The sequence below is a fragment of the Gadus macrocephalus genome, chromosome 9 (genome assembly GCF_031168955.1).
Source record: "Gadus macrocephalus chromosome 9, ASM3116895v1".
Lineage (NCBI taxonomy): Eukaryota > Metazoa > Chordata > Actinopteri > Gadiformes > Gadidae > Gadus > Gadus macrocephalus.
Genome location: NC_082390.1, coordinates 14,561,878 through 14,583,793, shown reverse-complemented (window position 1 = coordinate 14,583,793; position 21,916 = coordinate 14,561,878). Strand labels below are relative to the sequence as shown.

The following is a 21,916-nucleotide window of genomic DNA, read 5'->3' as shown; positions in this document are numbered from 1 at the left end:
TTCTACCGTCATTACAGTCACACAATCACACATTCTATGTTTCTCCATGTGGCTTCTCCAGCTCTACTTTTGTTCTTTCCTGACTGTTCAATTGATGGCAGCTGCCTCATCCCCACACCTGAAGGCAGACATTTGGAAGGTATCATCCTTCTGCTGCAATTTACCTGGCAAGAAGACTGTAACTCTGATTAAAAGGGATATTTTACCTGACATTAAATATTTGCCAGATTGGTGAGCTCAACACATCAAGGTCACGTTGGACTCAAAGAGGAACAGGAATCAGATTTTGGCAACTTTCCGCACAGGTGAAAGTTACCTTCAATTCAATTCAAATTCAAATTACTTTACTTATCCGTTAGGAACTTCACATGTGGAGGGGCAGCAGGGTGTGTCCATACCCAACAGTACATACAATAAACACACACACACACAAACACACGCACGCACGCACGCACGCACGCACGCACGCACGCACGCACGCACGCACGCACGCACGCACGCACGCACGCACGCACGCACGCACGCACGCACACACACACACACACACACACACACACACACACACACACACACACACACACACACACACACACACACACACACACACACACACACACACACACACACACACACACACAGCATCAGCCCACACTAGACATGGCAGATAAAATAATTAAAATAAAAATCCTTGCTAAGGATTTATTTATTTTTTTATCTGCCATGTCTACTTTTTTTATCTAATTCTAGACAAAACAGGAATATAAGGGGACACAGGCATTGCCATATCATAAGCAGCAGTCTATTATTGGAGCAGTGAAGGGTGCCATTTCTATAGAGACCGGGAACTTGGAACATATCGATTGCTATTTTTATCTGAAAAAATAGGGGGACAGTGATATAAGGACTATTTGAACCAGTACCAGGCAGCAGGCAGCAGGCAGCAGGCAGCAGGCATCCAGGTGATAGAAGCCAAGAGATCCCGAGGCCTCTAAAGAAGGTGGCTGGAACAGCGAAATATGCATGTTTGTCACTTGTTGGCCAACCTATTTGACATCTGCTGTTCTTCAGCCATAAGGCCTACGTGTCTCTTACAAAGAGCCGGTTGTTGCCCTAGACAAACACCTATCAGTGTTTGTGGGCATGTGGACAAATGTTTTTGTAATGGTGACAGTAAATCTCATAAGCAATCCAGACGGCAATCCTTTAAACTTTCAACAGCAATCCGCTAACAGTTATATTGGCCTCAAAGTTACATCAGGGGGGACAGTATTGGGAAGCAAGTAACGATAAGAGCAATACTGCTGAAATCTAAGAATGTTGCAATATTCTAACACACACACACACACACACACACACACACACACACACACACACACACACACACACACACACACACACACACACACACTGAGAGCAGTTCAGTTCTGTATAAATACAGCGTCTTGATGAGGAGTAGGCTAGGGCCCGGCGTTGCAAACTTGGACCAGTGTAAGAGCAACTCTTGGGAAGAATTTAGCAAAGATAATGGCCCACACAAACCGTGAGTAGCATTCTAACATTGGTTTTCATCACACGTTTTCCTTGCCTGTCCTTTGGATCAATTATTCTCTCTCTCTTTCTCTCTCTCTCTCTCTCTCTCTCTCTCTCTCTCTCTCTCTCTCTCTCTCTCTCTCTCTCTCTCTCTTTTTCCTACAGTAGGAAAGAGAAATGTGCTTCGTCTAACTCTGCACTAGAGTGTGATATGACCAATCCACATTTCATAAACTAATAGACCTACTACAGCAGATCTGAGGCACTGGGCCTCCACTTAAAGAATTCATCAGGACAGTCATCCCACTGAAGACAAACGAAACATAGCTGTGTTTTACTTCTTAACATCCTGTCTCTGATTTTCATTTTAAGGTTTAATTGCTGGTGTTGATCTGAGAAGCCAGGAAAACAACCGGGAACACCGAACTGAGGAGATTGATAGGAAGCGTTTGATTGTTCGGCGGGGACAAGCCTTCTCCCTGACGGTGCACCTCTCCGACCCGCTGCAGTCCGGCCATGAGCTGGCCCTGGTCTTAAAGCAGGGTAAGCAACTCAAGGCCTCAATGCAGAGATGGTCACATGAAATAGAGCTACATGAATTGAAGAGTCTCATTTTTTGCTGCTCTATTCCTTTACAATTTTCAAATAGTTTTTCAAAAGGGTTGCACAACTTCAACAACTTCTCCTGCCGCAATGCGTGTGCCTATTGCCCTTCCTTTGTTTGGAATATCAAACCTCTTTCATACACAATCCATAGCACATAGTACTAATTAAACGAGTAAGTGCACTAAATCAAACACATCATAATACACCACGTAACACGCCATCACTACTGGAAGCGTGCTGACTGACAACCTCTTAAAGAGTAACATCTTGACAGCTCATTGACCACCCATGCTTCTTTCTGTCAGAGAGGGAGCCTAGGTTTCCCCCTTATGACCATATTGTGCAATTCGCGCTGCGCATCTATATTACTTTGCTAGTTGCATCACTGGCTTGCAGTAACAAAAAAAAATACTCCTTCTATGAGCACACCATGGAATCTAATAACATAGTTCACCGGCACCTTGCACTTTAAATTCGTCGCGTATTTTCAGATTATCAATTTGAAACCTACTTCTGTATCCTACCTTGCATTTCCACAGATAAGATCAAGGATGATATTGTGATCAGACAGCGAACGACTGGAGGGTCCAATGACAAGTGGTGGTTACACCAGCAGAGCGCGAACAACGAATTACTGCTGACTGTGTACAGTCCCGCCCGTGCTGCCGTTGGCGAGCACCGCTTGGCTGTTGAACTGATGTCAGGGAATAGACTTCTGGAGAGGACGGACTTTACCAAAATGTACTTGCTGTTTAATCCCTGGTGCAAAGGTAATACTAGCAAACACTCGCACACAAAGACGCAGCACATGTGCACAAACAAACGGAACATCCACATACATCTAAAATCTTAAAACGATAATGAATCTGTACTTGACCTTTCACCTGTCATTTCACTTCTGCAGCACATCCCCATTACCCAGAAGCACGTATATAAATATGGAGGTTCATATAGGCTTTGTGTGTGTGTGTGTGTGCGTTATTAGATGATGCTGTGTACTTCCCTGATGAGAGTCTGCTCAAGGAATACATTATGAACGAGAATGGTCGCATTTTCACTGGGAGTGCGAATTCGATGAGTGGGTTGCCATGGAATTTCGGACAGGTACCACACACACACACACACACACACACACACACACACACACACACACACACACACACACACACACACACACACACACACACACACACACACACACACACACACACACACACACAATCACACACACACAAACACACCCACAAACAAACAAACAAACAAACAAACACACACATACACATTTGGATAATTCCTATATTATGACTATTATGATATAACGGTAGTATCAATATCAGTATTTTCTTCTCTCTTTCTAAATTGTTTGACGCTCCCAAAATTTGCTGTCTGTCCCTTTGTGACATTCTCAGTTTGAAGATAATGTGATGGACATCTGCTTTGAGATCCTTGACCGCTTTAACCCAGCGAGGTCAGACCCCCCAAACGACATGCTTCAGCGATGGGACCCTGTCGACATCAGCAGGGCAGTCGTTGCCATGGTAGGAGATATACACCCACTTCCACCATTCGTTCTTTTTATGTGTGTGTTGCATCAGGACAACAGAGCCAAACGCAGAACTAGATCGCAGAGCTGGCTTTATACGGATGTGCATGACGAAAATAGTAGTAACTAAAATCTATTTTATCCTGATGAAAACCAAAGTAAGCTATGGTTTTTGACTGGCTGTGAAGCTTGCGGCGTTAGGACTCTTTCATTAAAATAACTGTTGTAATAATTAATGAAGTAATAATGACATGACAGTCACAGGAGCATAAAACAGTTGCATTAAGATCATTTTACATCGTTAAAAATATTTAATGCTGTAATCCCCCCTTATCCAGGTGAATGCCAACGATGATGACGGTGGAGTCTTGGTGGGTCAATGGCAGGCACCTTACACAGGTGGAGTACAGCCAACCAAATGGATGAGCAGTGTGCCCATCCTGGAGAAGTGGAGCAAATCAAAGTCTGGAGTGAAATATGGCCAATGCTGGGTGTTTGCAGCCGTGGCCTGCACAGGTCAGAGGAATAACACAATATAAAAAACACCTACACACACACACACACACACACACACACACACACACACACACACACACACACACACACACACACACACACACACACACACACACACACACATACTGAATCAAAGCCTCATCTGAACGTCATCCTGAATTTAACTTTGCATTGTTACATGACTTGTCCATGAATGTCTACAGTTAACACAAACTAGGTTGACGCAATATAAAGGACAGACAGATGCATGGTGGGACTCTAGCCTTTCTAATGTGTCATGTGTCCCCTCACAGTGATGCGATGCCTGGGCATCCCCACACGCTGCATCACCAACTTTGAGTCAGCCCATGACACAGACGGAAACCTCTCCATCGACCGAGTGTACGACATGCATGGGCAACTAGTTCACAAAGATGACAGTATCTGGTAGGATCCTCTCGTGTTCACAGCACATGCAGAACACGACACACTGTTATGTTATGTATTATGAGTCCCTGTAGGAATTCATAGCTCACAACTTTGTGTGATTATAATGTTTATTTTTTTATTTTGCGTGTCAGGAACTTTCATTGTTGGATCGAGTCTTACATGCAGAGAGAAGATCTACCTGAAGGATATGGTGGCTGGCAAGTCTTGGACCCCACACCTCAGGAGAGGAGTAGTGGTAGGGCCCTCTTGCCATGTTTAGAAATGGGCTTCTTTACGCATAGATATATTTTCTTTTGCAAATTCTTTGTGCTCCCATATCAGTTTAAATCCTGCAAAAGAAACGACTTATGCTTTGGATATTATGATTATTCTTTAAAATCTTCTGTGTTTGATATGCTCCGGTAAATATGGATTATTATTGCAAGTTAAGTGCAAAGTCACTTTATGTACACTGAACTTTTTTTTAAATAAATCTGTATTTTTTCCTTTCTAGGTATGTTTCGCTGTGGCCCATGTCCTTTGCAGGCCATTAAAGAAGGGGACCTCAATGTGAAGTTTGATGTTCCATTTGTCTTTGCTGAGGTGAATGCCGACATCATCAATTGGGAAATCGGACAAGACGGTCAGCGAAAGCGGGTGGGTGATTATTATGCATGTCTTTATTCTTTATCCATTTTTATTATAACTTCTACCACTTTTTGCTTATCTTTAAAAAAAAACATTTGCATTTCCTTTTTAAATGTTTTATAGCTTTCATCCAACTCTGCATATGTGGGGAGGAACATTAGCACCAAAAGTCCTTATGGTAACGAGAGGGAAGATATAACCCTTCAGTACAAGTACCAAGAAGGTTGGTTTCCTTTTGACATCAAGAGACAGTGTCATACTCACTTATACCTTTACGATGGGGTGCTATGCTTACCCTATCATACAGAATAAAATTGTAAATCTTTAACGGCAACCTGTGAATGGAACAGCATGCTGTTAAAGATTGAGACTTTTCTTACCTATATTAGTCACGTTGATTGTTGCTGATCAAGTTAGGACTAGAAGTAGAAGCACTAATAATGACAATTATCAAAATTGATTATATGACATTATTTTAAATTCCACTTTTTTATGGTATGGTGAGGATGAAGGGCCACAGCGATCGACACACAGACATTAAGAAACCTCTCATTGATCACTGTTAGCCCCAACTCTAACTACATCCAAAGGAAAACATTCTGTTTAGTTTAGAGCACAGTTGATGTTAATATTGGCCTCGGCAGAGGTTGTGGCTCTGCCCATGTCCATTAGGCTGCGGGTGACCGAATCTGCTCCTGCTCCACAGGTTCAGCCAAGGAGCGGGAGGTGTACAACAAGGCAGGGCGGCGCATCTCCGGGCCGGATGGAGAAGAGGAATCAAATCCAGGTGCAGTTTAGAGTCCTTTTGTTACAAATCGACCACAGAGCAACAACGTCATGTTCAATCGTTTGATTCGTACCCCCCACGGAGGATAACCCACAACAAGATAAATTACCTTCTTTGAAAAGTTTTATTCTGATGCTGATTGCCTTAATCCCTCCATAGGTGAAACCGGCCAGCTTTAACCCTGGGCCAGTTTGAAAGGATTAAAAATCTCCTTTTGTTCGGAGTCCTTGACCCCCCCCCCCCCCCCCCCCTTAGGCTCCATGTTGATCCACTTGATTGCTTCTTGAGAGGTCCCATCACAGCAATATATACTTTGAGCGGTCCTAGTTTTGTCTCATATATGATATTTTAAGGTTAATGTGTCAATACATTCATCTTCATTATACATTCGTTGTGTACAGGGATTAAATATATTTCTCTTCACAGGAAACGTGCAGCTGGAGATCAAGCACGCCAAACCTGTGTTCGGGACCGACTTTGACGTCATCTTTGAGGCAAGTTCCAATGTCATTCAGTGTCCTACGGATGGAGATGCAGAGAGTGCATAACCCTGTACGATCCTGTCTTTGTGACGTTACTGCTCATGGCTAGGTCCTATCATCAACGGATCTATAATTTTTCTTTCTCTCAGTTGGAGAACATGGGAGACAAAGAAGTCAGCTGCAAATTAAACATGATGTCAGAGGCTGTCACCTACAACTCAGTTCACCTTGGACGGTTCCAGAAAAGCACGGTCAATGTTGTCATTCCTGCTCACAAAGGTACGTGGTCTAATGCCAGCACTTCAACCCTTCTTGGTTTAGAGACATAACAGCGGCGTTGGCTATTTAGTATGAAATCACCAATTACACCCTATATAACAAAGCCTTGAAGTCTTCTTTTTCTTCTTTGACTTGTGGATAGGGGGGGTGGTCTATCTCTAGAAACTTGGTAGTTCATATATATATTCCCATAATCTATATTTTAGTAATGGAGTGCAAAGTTTCGGCTAGCTATGGTCGTTTGTGTATTCATTATTTTTCTGTTGTGTTCATTCTGTTCCCCACACAGTCCACAGGGATACGGTGCGTCTACTCTACACTAAGTATGCATCGGTCGTCAGCGAGCACAACATCATCCGGGTGACAGGGGTGGCGGAAGTGTCCGGCCAGGAAAAATCCATCCTGGAGATGGTCAACATCCCACTGAGCAAGCCCAAACTCAGTATTAAGGTGGGTTTCCTATTCATGAGCAAGACGCTAAGCCTCGTCCTTTGTGACATAAGTTGATATAAGTGTCAGTGCCGAATGACTAATATCTAAAAAGCTTAAGAACTGTTGATTAACCTTGAACCATTGCCAGTTTATATGCAGGTAGACAGGTTAAAGGTCAGATGTCAGGTCATTTGAATTAAATTCAACTCAGGCTCCTCCCTTTAGTGTTAGTTTTTCCACAACATCGTCCGCTCAAGAAGCCAGTGTGGACATAGAGTGGAGTGCACCCCCATTTAACATCCTAATCTCTCCTTTCTCCAGGTTCCTGGCTGGGTGATTTTAAATAGGAAAATCACCACCGTCATCTCCTTCACCAATCCATTGCCGGTGCCACTGAACCGAGGAGTGTTCACTGTCGAAGGGGCTGGCCTACTTTGCACCAAAGAGATCCGCATTTCGTAAGTATCTGTCCAAAATAAATTATAAATCTGTGATGACATACAACATATAACACATATCACATAACTGATATGGAAGGGTTTTCTTAATTTATGATCAATTGTCATACATACACCAGTATGTAAAAACATCTGATGCTGGCCTGACAGTGGGTTTAGCATTGAGCTGTCAGTCAATATACGCACAGTGTTTGTACATAAAATGAATCAAATGCAGTGTAAAATACTTTTATAGATAATTTATGCAAAATACTAATATTTTTCTGCAAATTAGTCTGTTAAGTCATGTTACCTTTCTCTTCAATATTCCATATCTTCCTAACCATGCCTTAAACTACTCTTCTCCTCATCTTCTCCTCCCTCCGTACTCAACTCTCACTCTTCATAACGCTCTTGAGATAATGTAAACACTACTACATATGTACATATGTTCTCTCCCGCTCAGTGGTAGCATCGCTCCAGGCCAGCGTGTGTCTGTGGAGCTGTCCTTCACACCCATGAGGGCGGGGGTCAGGGAGTTCCTGGTGGACTTTGACTCCGACAGGCTCCAGGACGTGAAGGGAGTCGCCACGCTGGTGGTCCGCAAGACTCCACCCTCGTATTGTTCCATAATGCCCAACATATTCGGGTAGAGAGGATTGTAATGCCCTACAAGTTGTGATCAAACCTATAGCTGTCAGCAAGGCTCTGGCACTCACTCTTATACTATCAAATATATCTAGCAATTCAAGGTGCTTTCACTTCTCTTAATATACCATGATGTGTAGCGCTGATTGAATTAATTAATACATTAATTTATATTAACGTGAAGAAAATGCAAATATTGCCTTAATTCTTTACAATGTCACAGGGCTATCATAAAGCATGGCTTATTGATATTAAATGTGGTATTGCTAGACATATATCCATTAATTTTGCACTTCTTTAGATCACTATTTTTTCATTGAATCAATTTTTTGCCACGCTTTCTGTATCTATTCTTGTTTAATTGTAATAAAGACATTTTATGCAAACTATTATTTGAGCCCAATATTTTGTGGCTAAACTGAGGGGACTGGCTAACAGGCTATCCAATGTCTCCCAGAGCATTGGTTGATGCAGACTGCAGTGTATAAGAGATTGGATTGAAACCATTGGATTGCTCTGCTTATTATGTTGAGCAGGATGCTGTAGAGGTGGCAGCTCATCTGCTTTTATTGAGCATTCCAAAGCTTGGGCGAAAGAGCCTACCCGAGAATCAACCCAGCCCCCTCTTGAATTGCGCAATACAAGGTTTTTGGAGAAGAGTCAAGTACACACCGAAGGTCATTAGCTTTGGTGGAACTACACATCTTTTTGCATACTACGAAATCTTCTCAAACCCATCAAGGAAGGACCCTCCCGTCCCTTTTACTCACGCATATATATGTTGTAAAAAATGAAGTCCTCCAACAGGGAGGACGTGAGATAAGAAATTCAGGGTGTACATCGTACAACCAACAATAACACAGTACTATTAAATAAAGGCTCTGTGTGTTTTTGGAAAGTATAATAAATATAAGCCAACATGATTGATAGAGGGGGAGAGTGTGTGGGGGCGGGGAGGAGAGACGACCACTGACCGCCTTGGACTGCCACTCTCGGTCGTTAAATGGAAATAGGAATGGGTGTCGTGCGCCTTGAACCTCGTCCAAGACTAGGTAACCGGTCTTTAGCAAGTTTCACAGGTTTGGTATGTCTACCAAGGTCTCGAATGCTTTCAAAGTCAAAGACGTCACTCTTGTCACATGATCGAGTTTAAAGTGTGTTTCCTTGTAGAGTAGACGTAGCCTAGAGATCGTGCATTTGTTTGGGAGTTGAAGCGTCGTTGTATACATCCACAGCCTGAAGGATCGTTCTCTTCCACCATGATTGGATCTATGGTTCTCCTCTTCCTATGCCTGCTGTTCTTCTTCGTTCGCACCAGACGGCCTAAGCGCTTCCCCCCTGGGCCCCAGCCTCTGCCGATATTCGGGAATCTGCTCCAGCTGTGCCTGGAGAATCCTATGAGAGATCTGGAGAGGGTGAGAGCCAAGTTTACCATACTCTTTTACCAGATTTTTAGTGTTTGAATACATTAAAATACCCTCCGATTATTAAGAAGTATGCATTTATTTAATGGGGAAAAACTGTGGACAATTTACTGATAATAATAATAATAATTGTATTTGTTATTTCTGCATGCTTCTCATGTGCTTTCAAGTTTTTAACTGAGTTCAGAGCAAGAGCGTTTGGTTGGGGTGGGGACGGGGGTCTGACCTGTGGGGAACCCACTTGATTCCTACCTGTTTCACTGTCCTAATAAAATAATGGCGCAACTTGATGGGCCTGTTCCTTTGTAATTTATCTGCGTGCGTAATACAAAGTGTGATGTGTGAGCGTGTGACCAGGTTGAAATGCGTGTGTCTCACGAGACTTGAGAGCTTTACTATGTGTCCAAGATGTGACATTGAACGACAATAGAGATTACCGATTGCTAGTTGGGTGTAAAACATTTCCAAAAGACAGCCACACGTTTAGGCTTAAATTGTGTTTCAACATATTTTCGGACTCTAAGTAAACAAAACGTACATTCAAGACTAAGACTGAAAGTCTCGATAAACTGGCCTAACTAGTTGCAAATGTTGTTGTAGTTGCGTAGGATGTATGGGCATTAATGTTGGACGTGCAACTTGTGTAACTTGTGTAACTCGTCTGCTTCTTTTGTAGCTGAGACTTCGCTATGGCAACGTGTTCAGTCTGTATTTTGGAAGCCGGCCTGCGGTCATTCTCAACGGCACCAAGACCATAAGGGAGGCCCTGGTTACCAAGGGGACCGACTTTGCTGGGCGCCCAGATGAGCTGCTTCTCAGCCACATCACGCAGGGCAAAGGTGACATGGCGTGACATGTTTATGTCAAATATTTGCATTTATACAAGCCACAGTCCTCATGACACTTGTCTGCTCAAGACATAGCATTTAATATTCTCTCTAAAGGGAGTAAGATACTTAACGATGTTGGTACGATTTAAGAACTATTATTTGAGTGTTATTTGTTATAAATGGCATAGCCATCCATCAGCAAGTAGTAAGTGAAACAACACTCTGAGAATATCAGCTTTGAGTGGACAGTTCTTGCCTCTATATCTATTCAATTTGTAATCAAAATTTGTTGGTCCAAGGATTCATAAAAGATTGATATCTTTAGCTAAGCAAATAACTTCTGATCTGTGACGGTCTCTCCTTATCCTAGAACCTCTGATCATTGAAAAGCCTCAACATATGAAAATCCCCATTTCCACACAAACGATGTGTGGTGCTGTGCATTGAAGTGGGATTGTCGTTGTGGTCCTCAGGTGTTATCATGGCCAACCACGGCCCCAGCTGGAGGGACCACCGGCGCTTTGCTCTGATGACCCTGAGGAACTTTGGCCTGGGCAAGCAGTCGATGGAGGAGAGGATTCTGGGTGAAGTGGAACACGTCGCTGCGGAGCTGGAGAAGAGCAACGGTAAAGCTAGGGGCGTATTTCTTAGCAGGGAACCTAGGACGTGTTCACCATAGAGTTTTCACTTTGGGTTTAGATTCAGGGATATCAGCGGGGACAGGAATCAGCAGGATGCTCACGATGATACATGAACCATTTTAACTGCCAATGCATCATGTTTTATGATTCTGCGGTTTTCGCGGTTATGCAAATATTGCAATATGTTATTCTGAGTGTTTTTATTTAAATGTAATCTCCGTTTTTGCTGTTACAATATTGGTTCAACATTGTTGGCTGAACAGAACAGAACAGAAGTGGATACAAAATGACTATCGGCTCCCAATAGCGGCCTCTGTAGGATAGTACCATTGAGTTGCTTCTACAAAGATTACATTGGCGTTTATGCCATTGATTTTTGAGTCCACTTAACGAGTGTATTGCAGAAGCAAATACACCTGATACTTGAAATAATCAATTTGTATTTGTTTTCCCTGTCCATATGATCAAGATGTCTTATTCATGTCTTATTCATGTCTTATTCATGTCTTTATCGTCCACCAAGGAAAGCCAATGAACCCCCAGCTGCTGTTCCACCACGCGTCCTGTGACATCATCTGCTCCATCATGTATGGGAAGCGCTATGAGTACGACAACCACTTCTTCAGGGCCATGATCAAGATGATGGCCGACTGCTCCAAGATCGCCAACGGGGCCTGGGGGATGGTAGGTTTTACATTGTAGAAAACAAATTCAACACCTTTGTTGCTGTTCAAACACAACTCAACCCAAATCCCTGACTGTGTCATTTCGATTTGATATGTTTTATGTCTCCACAAGGGGGGAACTGGGTTGATCATGTAGGCACATCATCACACAAGACATGTTGAGAACATGATGGTGTGACATCGCTGTGGATCAAACACAGTAATCATGCCTCTATCTCTTATTCACATCTATAGATTTACGACAACCTTCCTCTGCTGAGAGGCCTCCCTCTGCCCTTCAAGAAAGTGATGGACGATTATAGCTGCGTCAAACGTCACGTCAAAAGCATCGTAGAGGAGCACAGAGCGACACGCGTTCCCAAACAGCCCAGAGATGTCATAGACAGTTACCTCGACCAGATTGATAAGATGGTAAGGCGTTCGGGCGGCTGTTCACCAGAAAAAAATCTCTCCCTCATCCAACGTTTTAACACTGCCAAATATGCCTGTCTTATGCCCGCCTTTTTCCCGGCATGGTCCGCGCGTTTACACTGATCAAGGTTATATACCGGCTTGATTTCGCTCCCCAATTTACCCTCTCAGACCCTACACATATTGGGGGTTTCATTTTGATGTAAATGCGATCAGACGGCTCTGCGGTTCCAGGGGCGGGACTTGGGTAGAGGTGTCGCTGGGTTGTCTCTGCAACAGAGGCAACGCAGCGATATCAACACGAGTAGTTCTAACTGGGGAGACGGTGAAATCCGCGAGATGCTGACCATCATGGGAGGGAAGGTGATGCAGTCGCATTTAACGAAAACGCTGCAAGTTGGTGTCATCTACGAGAACGAGGCAGAGGAACTTTCCTTACGAAGCTTTTGGAGGCGATAAAAAACATGTGGTCAGCAAAATATAGAATATGTAGGCTTTTTTACAATTGAAAATAGTAGCCTACACTGAGATGTCGTCTACTCATTCTTGCATGCGAGCGGCTTGAAAAAAAACATTCAAAAACATTCGGAGTATGCTAATTATTATAGCCCCGCCTACTCCAATGAACCAAGAAAGCTGTCTCCAGGACGAAGGCGGATTATACCTCCTCGGTTTTACACAAGCAAAACAGTGAATATGCAGGGTGTGACAAGCCGCGTCCGTGTCTGCTTGGCACTGTAAAAATGCTGACTCACTCTCTTTCACCTACAACTCTGAAATGGTAGCTACAGTACCTTTTCAACTGTATCCTCTCCTCACTTCTTATCCTCACCACACCTCCTCTCTCCTACCCTAGCCGAAGGGCAGTGTATTTGACGAGCAGCAGTTGCTGGCGACCCTGTTGGATCTCCTGTTTGCCGGAACCGACACCACCTCCAACACCATCTGCTTTGCCGTGTTTTACCTGACGACCCACCCTGAAATACAGGGTAGGGTGTGATGGCCACCTTGTTTCAATGACTATGCAGCTATCCAAATCTGAACTGGTTCTGGAGTCGATCAATCATTGATTGGTCAGGAAAATAAATAATTATTTTCTGTCACTATTTCTCTTTCTCAGAGCGTTGCCAACGGGAGATAGACCAAGTCTTTGAAGAGAAGGAAAGGGTCAGTTTTGAAGACAAAGATAGGATGCCCTTTATGCAGGTAATGTGAAACAGGATGGATCAGACTCAAACAGTTTAACCGAATGGACCCTGCGTGGTATATCCTCAACTATGCACAACATATTGTCCAGGGTGTGTCATTCTCCTTCTTTTACTCTCAGGCAGTGATTCAAGAGTCGCAGCGCTTTAGCAGCACTCTGCCTCTCAGCGTCTACCATTCCACCACCAGGGACACCGAGCTGCAGGGCTATCAGATACCCAAGGTAGGACACACTACTGCAGCACACACACGCACACACACGCATGCCACACGCACGCACGCACGCACGCACACACACACACACACACACACACACACACACACACATACATACATACATACATACATACATACATACATGGACATACACATTTTCATTTGGTGATTGCTCACAGGGAACGCTGGTGATCCAGAACTTATCGTCGGTCCTGTATGAAGAGGGACAGTGGAAATTCCCCCACGAGTTCAACCCTGACAACTTCTTTAATGATCGGGGAGAGCTGCAGAAGCTGGAGGCGTTCATGCCCTTCTCCATTGGTAAGAACCTATGTTTATTCCGATGGCCACTCTGTGCTAAGTTTGTGGTAAGACTGTCGATTTCAGGAACCTTGCTGACAACAGAGTGGTCTGAAAGAGATATTTTATTAAAACCGTATTGTACAGTCGGCGATAACCATAAATAGGTATTGCATCAAACGTGGAACAATTTCTAATGTTTTTATATCTTATATCACAGCCTGTGCTGTGAGAAGGTGACTCAAACAACCACAGAGAGAGTTGCAGAATTAAATATAAAGTTACTTTGGAATCATATATTGTGTTTTAGGCTAGCCTAATGACTAGAATTTCAGAAACAGCATGAACTGATAGAATAGAGTGTGGAACACAGGTGAACACCTGTCAATCTTTTGAAGACAAAGCTTTAAACTACAACTACAACAAGCCTGATGCCAGATGAACGGTAATGTCCCTGATACATCAATGACAGAAGTGTTTCTCTCCAGGCCCCCGCATGTGTCTGGGGGAGGGGCTGGCTCGGATGGAGCTCTTCCTCGTCCTGGTGACGCTACTGAGGCGCTTCCAGTTCGTCTGGCCGGAAGGTGCGGGAGTGCCGGACTACACGCCGGTGTTCGGGGTCACCCAGGCCCCTAAAGCCTTCAGCATGGTGGTCCTACCAAGAGAGAGTCAGAGGCACTGACGGAGGAATGAGAGGAATAGACATTGAGGTTCAGGAATCAGAATGCAAGAGAATGTGATGGAAAATCGCACATATCCTCCTAACTGATGATTTGGTAACAGGTGGGCTTTGGATGGAATGTTCTTAAAAGCTTTTTAGAAAATTAAATGGTCAGACAGACCATATTTATACAAAGTAAATATAAAGCAATTTGAAAGCATGTTACTGCACAGTATATTGCAGATACAGTATGGTGGTATTATTGATTGTATGTTAACCCTAGGCTACATTTTTGCACATATGTAGATATTTGGCAGTTCTCATGATTGAAAACTGCTGAGGTTTACACTAGCGGTCAGTATACAAAACATGAGCAACCCTTACAGTGTGTGTGTGTGTGTGTGTGTGTGTGTGTGTGTGTGTGTGTGTGTGTGTGTGTGTGTGTGTGTGTGTGTGTGTGTGTGTGTGTGTGTGTGTGTGTGTGTGTGTGTGTGTGTGTGTGTGTGTGTGTGTTTGTGCCACTTACCATGATGTCCTACAAGCAGGGACATAGTGGTTCACACTAGAGGGAGGGCTGGAAAAAACATCTGTGCATACTGCTTACTTTTGTCTGCAGCAGGTGAAGGCACATGAATTCCCCAGGTCCTCAGTTTTCTGGCAGCAGGTGCAACATTTCCTGCTCTTCGTTTGCTTTGCATTTGAAATGTCTTCAGACTCTTCCAGTGTTTCTTTATCCAGTCCGCAGCTCGGTTTAATCCATGTGTGTCTGATTTTTTTGTATATTTTTGGAAACCTTTTCATGCCTATAGAAAATACTATGTCTTGATAAAAATAAGAAATGTTGCCATTATTTATTTATTCATAATCTATGTGATATTTCAACAGTGTTTATTCATCTGGATTATTTTTAAGAATGGATAGTATTAATTTGACATCTGGTTCCTTTTCCAATATATTGAAAACGATTTATAAAAACGCTATTTATAATTTAAAGAAAAGAAAATGCACCAAAAAGGACAGATACATGCAGATAGTAAAATAGACTATCTGAGCTCATCCCTGATTTGAAATGTTTGGCTTTTAGGACATGCTCGGCTGTCCTATATGCAGTGTAAGTCTCTTCAATAGCAAACATTTGTGTTGACTCCTCAGGATCTCCCCTAAATATACTTATATATAAATATCTTATATTTATATCATTACTTTTCCCACCTGGAATGCCTTTTAGAATGATCCCCACTCTGTTCAAGCGGAATTTAGTTGAATAAGATTTCATTTACAAGCTTTTTCTAATATTTAAACAATTCTTCAGCAACACTGAAAACTATACGAAGGAAGATGGAACATGTGAACTGATGGGCCTGTTATAGGCCATCACTTCTTCAGATAGTTCTAGCCGATCCCGCTTCCCAACTGAAACAAAATAATTGGGGAGCCTGCCCTTGAAAGGTTTTCCTGAATTTCCTGAATGGACAGTTGCACATGGTGGAGAAACACAGGGGTAGGGAGGGAGGGGGGGGCACGCAAACGGATAGAGTGGGAAGAAGGAGGGCTGCGGGCCTTTTTATCTTTTAAATCTTTCATGACCTGTGGTCGTCCCACTGGACCCCTCCAGAAGGTTCCTTGAGTTATACACAATTCAATTGAAATGTTTGATTTAAAATGTAGGCACATTGTTTACGTCAAAATGAACCTCCTGAAGGTCAACACACACATGACTGCATGTGATGTATACAATGTGATTTAAAACGTTATAAAACTTGGACTTGTAACTCGTAAATCATGGTCATTCAATCGTGACACCAGCTGAATTCTCTCTCTCTCACGCATAAAACCAACCTAGTAGGTTGGTTCACTAAATCTGGGGATTTCTTTGGGGTCTGTACCCCAGGAAGCTGAGCTCCTTGTGTGTGCCGGCCACAAACTGGTTTCATTAAAGCAATACAACAGCTTAAGAGACAAGAGGAGACTCAATGGCCTAGCTGTGTTTCATGTTAATTATATCTCATGGTTACGTTAGTCAAACAATGTCTCATTGTTTAACTACTAAAAATGTATTATTGTTATGAATAATAACCCCAATTCTAGTTGATCGAAGACTGACATCCTCTGACACAATTCAACAGCATGAGATTGATGTGAAAAACATAAAGGTGGCACTGTGTGTTGGATTCCTATGGTGTGTGCCTGCGTGCGTGCGTGTGTGCGCGTGTGCGTGTGCGTGGGTGCGATTCTGAGAAATGAATCCGAGCAAGGGGCTTCCTTAGTGGATATCTTTTACTGCGTCCCCCATGTCCCGGGAATCCGGGATCATATTCCACCCAAAAATGTCTGGGACTCTTTCTGCTTTGCAGCCCTTGCCACACTCCATTGACAGTCAACACTGATCAGAGATCATAATGAAACTTCACTCAAGTTAACTTGATCTTGGAAGGACAAACTAAATCCAAGTTACTTTTGGAGGGCCAGGATCAGACCAGGTGGCAGAAGGGTAAGAACATGGCGACAGTGTGAAACGTCTGGTCCGTGAGTCACTTTACTGTAAATGCCTCTCAACTTTTTAGATGCTTGACAACCTGTTCTTCACGCATTCAAATGTGCAAGAGTTTATTTCTTTAACAGTCCTTTCTTGATTTTATGCAACATTATATTTATTTATACATTATATTTATTTTTATATATACGACAGACTCGACGGACGTCCGTCCGTCGAGTCTGTCGGTCGTCTCCCGACCGTCCCCAGGCAAAGGGCCGTCCGGGTAAGGTATCTCGGTCCACTCCCAGCTCCTGCATGGGTCACATACCCTTCCCCCTAGACCACGTCTCCGCTTCTCTATTATATAGCCCTCACCTGGGTCTGATTGGCCTGGTAGACAGGTGTCTCCCGTTGGCGTTGAGTGGGACCGCGCTAATGCGGCCCTTGGCGCCCTCTAGGGGAAAAGGGTGGTAGACTTGTATTACCTGCCCCTCTGGGCTTCCAGGGCCGCCGTGTCGGGGCCGGGTTGCCACAATATGTACATTTATTTACATATTTATACATCTATTATGCTTTATTGCTTTTTACTATTTATAATATATAAATTGAAATAAAAATGCCATCCACTCAAGGAAGATAACATTATGCTTCCAGTTTGCAAGTGTTCATTTGATAAATATCCCAAAATATAAATATCAATACATTTATTATTACATTTTCTGTTGTACAGAGCACTATTAACATTTATCTATATATAACTTTATATTAAGCATTTAGAAGGTCAAAGCCATGTCGTTATCTGCCGAGAAGCCCATTCTTCCTGATGGATTAAAGGGGACATATTATGAAAACAACACTTTTCCTGGGATTTGGGGTGTTGTTTTGGGTCTCTGGTGCTCCCACGCGCATACAAACTTTGAAAAAACTCCATACATGATTTTTTCTGATGTTCGCACATCTCAGAAGCAGGGATATGCCAAAGAGCTCCTCCCGCTCCAGTGGGGAAAGCTCTGCGGCAGTCCGGCAGCTCCGGGAGTACCATCCCTTTCTCCACCGGAGCTGCCGGACTGCCGCAGAGCTCCCCCCGCCGGAGCTGTATATTATTATTATTATTATTATTATACTATATTATATTATATAGATATAGAGCCCCAGGAGTCCGCAAACGGCAACAATCATTTCACCTCCATGCGGTGGTTCACTCTGACAGCTCATTGGTCAATGGGCAGCAGCTCATTTGCATGAAAGCTACAGAGACCAGAAAGAATGCGCTGGCATTCTGAAGGGACTGAAACCAGGGGGATATCGGTAGGCGAGATTTTTTTTTCTAAAAGCTATTTCCAGCAAATAGCTTCAAACACATGTTTCCTGGAACTCAAATACTATGTTTACCATCATATGTCTCCTTTAACCTGCTGGTTAAATTACTCTGTTAGAGATTATACTACTTGGTAGCAATGAGGGTTAATTTACTTTTTCAATGGGACTTAAACACGTGGGTGGAATACAGAACAAATTACATTAATACATGGAATACATGAACAGAGCTATGTTCACTGGTGACACTTTGACAACACCAAGGGGAAACAGTATTGACTGTGGTTAGGGTGGGACCGGGACATCCTCAGCATACTTCACAGGAGGGTGATCATACCGTCTGAACTCTACAGCTCCTTCATAGTTGGCATCTCTGCGTCTCAACAGTCTCCTTGTTCAGAAGAGTGTGAGGTGACTTCCTCACTGTAGATCCAAAAATGTATAATGGGATAACCCCACACTTAGATATGTTCTACCCTTTTCCTAGTGTATGCATGAAATAAATTACTTTATCACTAAATTCGTAAATTCTCTTTAGTCCTCTTTTTAAAGATAAGTTAAACTCTTATCATTGGTTTAAGCTTTGAGAGAAAAGCGCCCATGTGAACTCCAATCTGGAGTTGACACATTCTTCAAGTGTACAAACAGTATGTTGCAATGTATTTTCCCATCATTCATGTTTAAAAGTACTTCTTTCTTCATCCCTTACAAATCAAAACGGTCTATACTGTTTTTACGATTGAACACGATTTTGGGGATTTAAAGTTAGTCGTGGTCATGTAACCTGGCCATCCCCCGTTGGCTGCTACAGATTGATCCATGGACTACGTGCTGGAGGCTGCAGACCGTAACCTTCTCACTCCCTATGTGTACCCTGCGTCGTGGTCCGAGGGCGGGGCCCTGCGGCAGGTGCTCAGCCTGCTGCTGCTCACCAACCTGGGGGCCGAGCTGCTCTACCTCGGGTTTGCCTCCCTGAGCTTTTACTATGTCTTCGATCATCGTCTCATGAAGCACCCATTCTTTCTTGAGGTAGGTGGTTTGAACAGATGATATTTATTTTACCCCAAAAATTATGTATAATATTTTTAGATACATGTGTATCAGAAAATAATCCCTAAATTTCTCAACCGCATAACATGCTGCTTTCAGGAATGCTTTTATTTAAGATTGAAACCTGGCACCGTTCTGTACCAGTCTTCACTGTGTGAATCCCTTTATATCAACGTGAGGTCAGTACAACATTGCAAACATTCTGCTTAAAACCTTTACGTTGCCTCGTATGATTTCACAGAACCAGGTGCAGAGAGAAATCAAGCTAGGGGTGACCTCCATCTTCTGGATGAGCTTCCCCACAGTCGCCTTCTTCTTTGCTGAAATCAGAGGCTACAGCAAACTCTATGACAACATCAGTGATTCGTCCTCTGGTAGAGGCTACCTCATGGGCTGCCCCGATGGCATCCCACTGAAATATTACAACTGCTGGTTGTTCTGCTCTGGGCTAACAGAAATGGCCCTTAAAGCTGACAAATTGATATCAAATCTGCACTCAAGAAGTTGTTTGGAATATCAAACCTTGATGACCGGTCTATAACGTCCACCTTTGGGGGATTTCTGTCACAGGCTGGCCATTGGTGATCCTGAGCATTGGCGGTTTCCTGTTCTTCACAGACATGGTGATCTATTGGCTGCATCGGATTCTGCATCATAAAAGTGTTTATAAGGTGAGCTGTAGATTCATCTTAGGATAAACAGTCCCAAGTAGGCGGTGGATTGTGTTCTACTTTACATGGATATAGGATGCCCTTAATATTTAAAGGTATTGTCTTGTGGAAAATGAAATAGGGACAATCTATTGTGTCTTTATTGACAGGTGAATTGGAAATGAGAAAGGAACCCAACATAAACGGATTCGTAAAAAGCCATTTCTGCTTCCGAATTATTCTCCTCTCACATTTTGTGACCTTTGATTTCGATATGATAAGTTACTCAGAGTGCATGACAAACAAATTCCTAAATCAACACACATTAATAATAACAAAAATATACACACAGTCCTTAAAGCCAGTCTCTTATCAACTCGATTCCATTATTAAACATTATACAATGTGCTGTATGAGTGTTTAACACACCCAAGCCTAACTTGACTCATCTCTTTCGCCGGGTTAGTATTTGCACAAGCAGCATCACATTTTCAAGGTCCCTACGCCGTTCGCCAGTCACGCTTTCCATCCGGTGGACGGGTTCCTTCAGAGTCTACCGTACCACATCTACCCGTTCCTCTTCCCTCTCCACAAGGTGACCCCAGCACGCTGACTCGCTTCACTAAATACTGACACATATAGCCACCTTTTTAAGTCTGGGATTAATTAACTTTACCACTATCTCTATCTTTGTAATTAAATATGACTGTCTGCAATGAGAGTAACGATAGCTTTTTACAATTCTCTTGCTAGTTAGTATTAACCATATATCTAGATAGATGGATCGATGGATGGATAGAAAGAGATAGATAGATAGTTATGCTGGCTGCATATAGGCCTATCTCTACAGTACAATAACAAGAAATAGGTTTCTATTCCATTATGTTTATTCAACCATCTGTCATATCCATCGGCTTACCACCAGGTGGTGTACCTCGTCCTGTTTGTGTTCGTCAACGTCTGGACCATCTCCATCCACGACGGAGACTTCCGTATCCCCTGGCCTCTGATCGAGGTGATCAACGGGGCGGCCCATCACGTGGACCACCACCTATATTTCTATTTCAACTACGGTCAATACTTCACTCTTTGGGACCGTCTGGGAGGCTCGTACCGACACTCTTCCGCCCTCCTGGGGAAGGGGCCGCTCGACCACGTACGAAAGCTCTCCGCCGCGGGGAAGTTAAGGAGATGAGTGTCAATGTGATGATTGGGTTCAGCTTCTTCATGGAGTTAGTTTGACATGTTAGGTTGCAACAACTCACTGCGGCCAACCGTCAATGAATAGTGTTGACAATGTTTCCTAAACTGAACTGGATACTTTGCACTGAAGTCAAAAATAAGATTCTGAAAGTGCAAGTGCAAGAATTGTTAATGGGATTAAGCATTAAACAATGACTATTACATCCTCATCCCAGCATAATTGACAAATATATATATATATATATATATATATATATAGAGAGAGAGATATCCACCTTATAATAGTATTATGTGGAGAGTTTATCATTAAAGTATCTATTGTCAATGACTTCTTGATGAGCTATTGATTTAATGTTATTTTTATGAATTAACTTACATTAAGATGCATTGCAGAAATGCTACTGTTTCACTGGAAATCTCAATTTGTTCTAAATATTTTACATTGGATGCACTTTTTTTTTTATAGTAGCCTATGAGTAAACATTTTGGTAGGGAATAGTTTTTCCTGCCCTGAATGTATTATATATAA

The 21,916-nt window shown here is 42.9% G+C and overlaps 3 protein-coding genes across 5 annotated transcripts; all 3 read left to right on the top strand.

The window, feature by feature from the left end:
• Positions 1-1,392: 1,392 nt before the first annotated feature.
• Positions 1,393-8,706, top strand: LOC132464540 (protein-glutamine gamma-glutamyltransferase 2-like). The gene is made up of 16 exons (XM_060060977.1): positions 1,393-1,540; positions 1,903-2,073; positions 2,676-2,906; positions 3,122-3,240; positions 3,546-3,674; positions 4,018-4,195; positions 4,489-4,621; positions 4,756-4,859; positions 5,118-5,260; positions 5,375-5,474; positions 5,958-6,038; positions 6,465-6,532; positions 6,670-6,799; positions 7,089-7,249; positions 7,553-7,689; positions 8,135-8,706. Exons 1-16 carry the CDS (start codon positions 1,525-1,527, stop codon positions 8,319-8,321), a joined length of 2,088 nt encoding a protein of 695 aa, XP_059916960.1. The 5' UTR covers positions 1,393-1,524; the 3' UTR covers positions 8,322-8,706.
• Positions 8,707-9,290: 584 nt separating this feature from the next.
• Positions 9,291-15,530, top strand: LOC132464541 (cytochrome P450 2D15-like). 2 transcript variants are annotated; one of them, XM_060060978.1, is made up of 10 exons: positions 9,291-9,731; positions 10,417-10,579; positions 11,044-11,196; positions 11,735-11,895; positions 12,132-12,308; positions 13,165-13,297; positions 13,429-13,514; positions 13,636-13,737; positions 13,910-14,051; positions 14,519-15,530. In XM_060060978.1, the coding sequence occupies exons 1-10, from the start codon at positions 9,576-9,578 to the stop codon at positions 14,710-14,712; spliced, it is 1,467 nt and encodes a 488-aa protein (XP_059916961.1). In that variant the 5' UTR covers positions 9,291-9,575; the 3' UTR covers positions 14,713-15,530. The 2 variants fall into 2 exon arrangements, with proteins under 2 accessions (XP_059916961.1, XP_059916962.1); XM_060060979.1 differs by lacking the exons at positions 9,291-9,731; positions 10,417-10,579 and adding an exon at positions 10,621-10,775.
• Positions 15,531-16,577: 1,047 nt separating this feature from the next.
• Positions 16,578-21,646, top strand: LOC132464544 (lathosterol oxidase-like). Of its 2 annotated transcripts, none has more exons than XM_060060984.1 (6): positions 16,578-17,217; positions 19,296-19,513; positions 19,776-19,908; positions 20,105-20,205; positions 20,651-20,779; positions 21,110-21,646. In XM_060060984.1, the coding sequence occupies exons 2-6, from the start codon at positions 19,304-19,306 to the stop codon at positions 21,377-21,379; spliced, it is 843 nt and encodes a 280-aa protein (XP_059916967.1). In that variant the 5' UTR covers positions 16,578-17,217; positions 19,296-19,303; the 3' UTR covers positions 21,380-21,646. The 2 variants fall into 2 exon arrangements, with proteins under 2 accessions (XP_059916967.1, XP_059916966.1); XM_060060983.1 differs by having other exon boundaries at positions 16,592-17,182; positions 21,110-21,645.
• The last annotated feature ends 270 nt before the right edge of the window (positions 21,647-21,916 follow it).

Bases quoted from the DNA above. Each gene is read 5' to 3' on its own strand.
- LOC132464541 (XM_060060978.1), top strand. From the start codon at position 9,576: ATGATTGGATCTATGGTTCTCCTCTTCCTATGCCTGCTGTTCTTCTTC. The intron at 11,896-12,131 runs GTAGGTTTTACA...TCACATCTATAG, and splicing joins CCAACGGGGCCTGGGGGATG to ATTTACGACAACCTTCCTCT. The intron at 13,298-13,428 runs GTAGGGTGTGAT...TCTCTTTCTCAG, and splicing joins GACCCACCCTGAAATACAGG to AGCGTTGCCAACGGGAGATA.
- LOC132464544 (XM_060060984.1), top strand. From the start codon at position 19,304: ATGGACTACGTGCTGGAGGCTGCAGACCGTAACCTTCTCACTCCCTAT. The intron at 19,514-19,775 runs GTAGGTGGTTTG...ATGATTTCACAG, and splicing joins AGCACCCATTCTTTCTTGAG to AACCAGGTGCAGAGAGAAAT. The intron at 19,909-20,104 runs GTAGAGGCTACC...TTTCTGTCACAG, and splicing joins CATCAGTGATTCGTCCTCTG to GCTGGCCATTGGTGATCCTG.
- LOC132464540 (XM_060060977.1), top strand. The intron at 3,675-4,017 runs GTAGGAGATATA...CCCCTTATCCAG, and splicing joins GCAGGGCAGTCGTTGCCATG to GTGAATGCCAACGATGATGA. The intron at 4,196-4,488 runs GTCAGAGGAATA...GTCCCCTCACAG, and splicing joins TGCAGCCGTGGCCTGCACAG to TGATGCGATGCCTGGGCATC.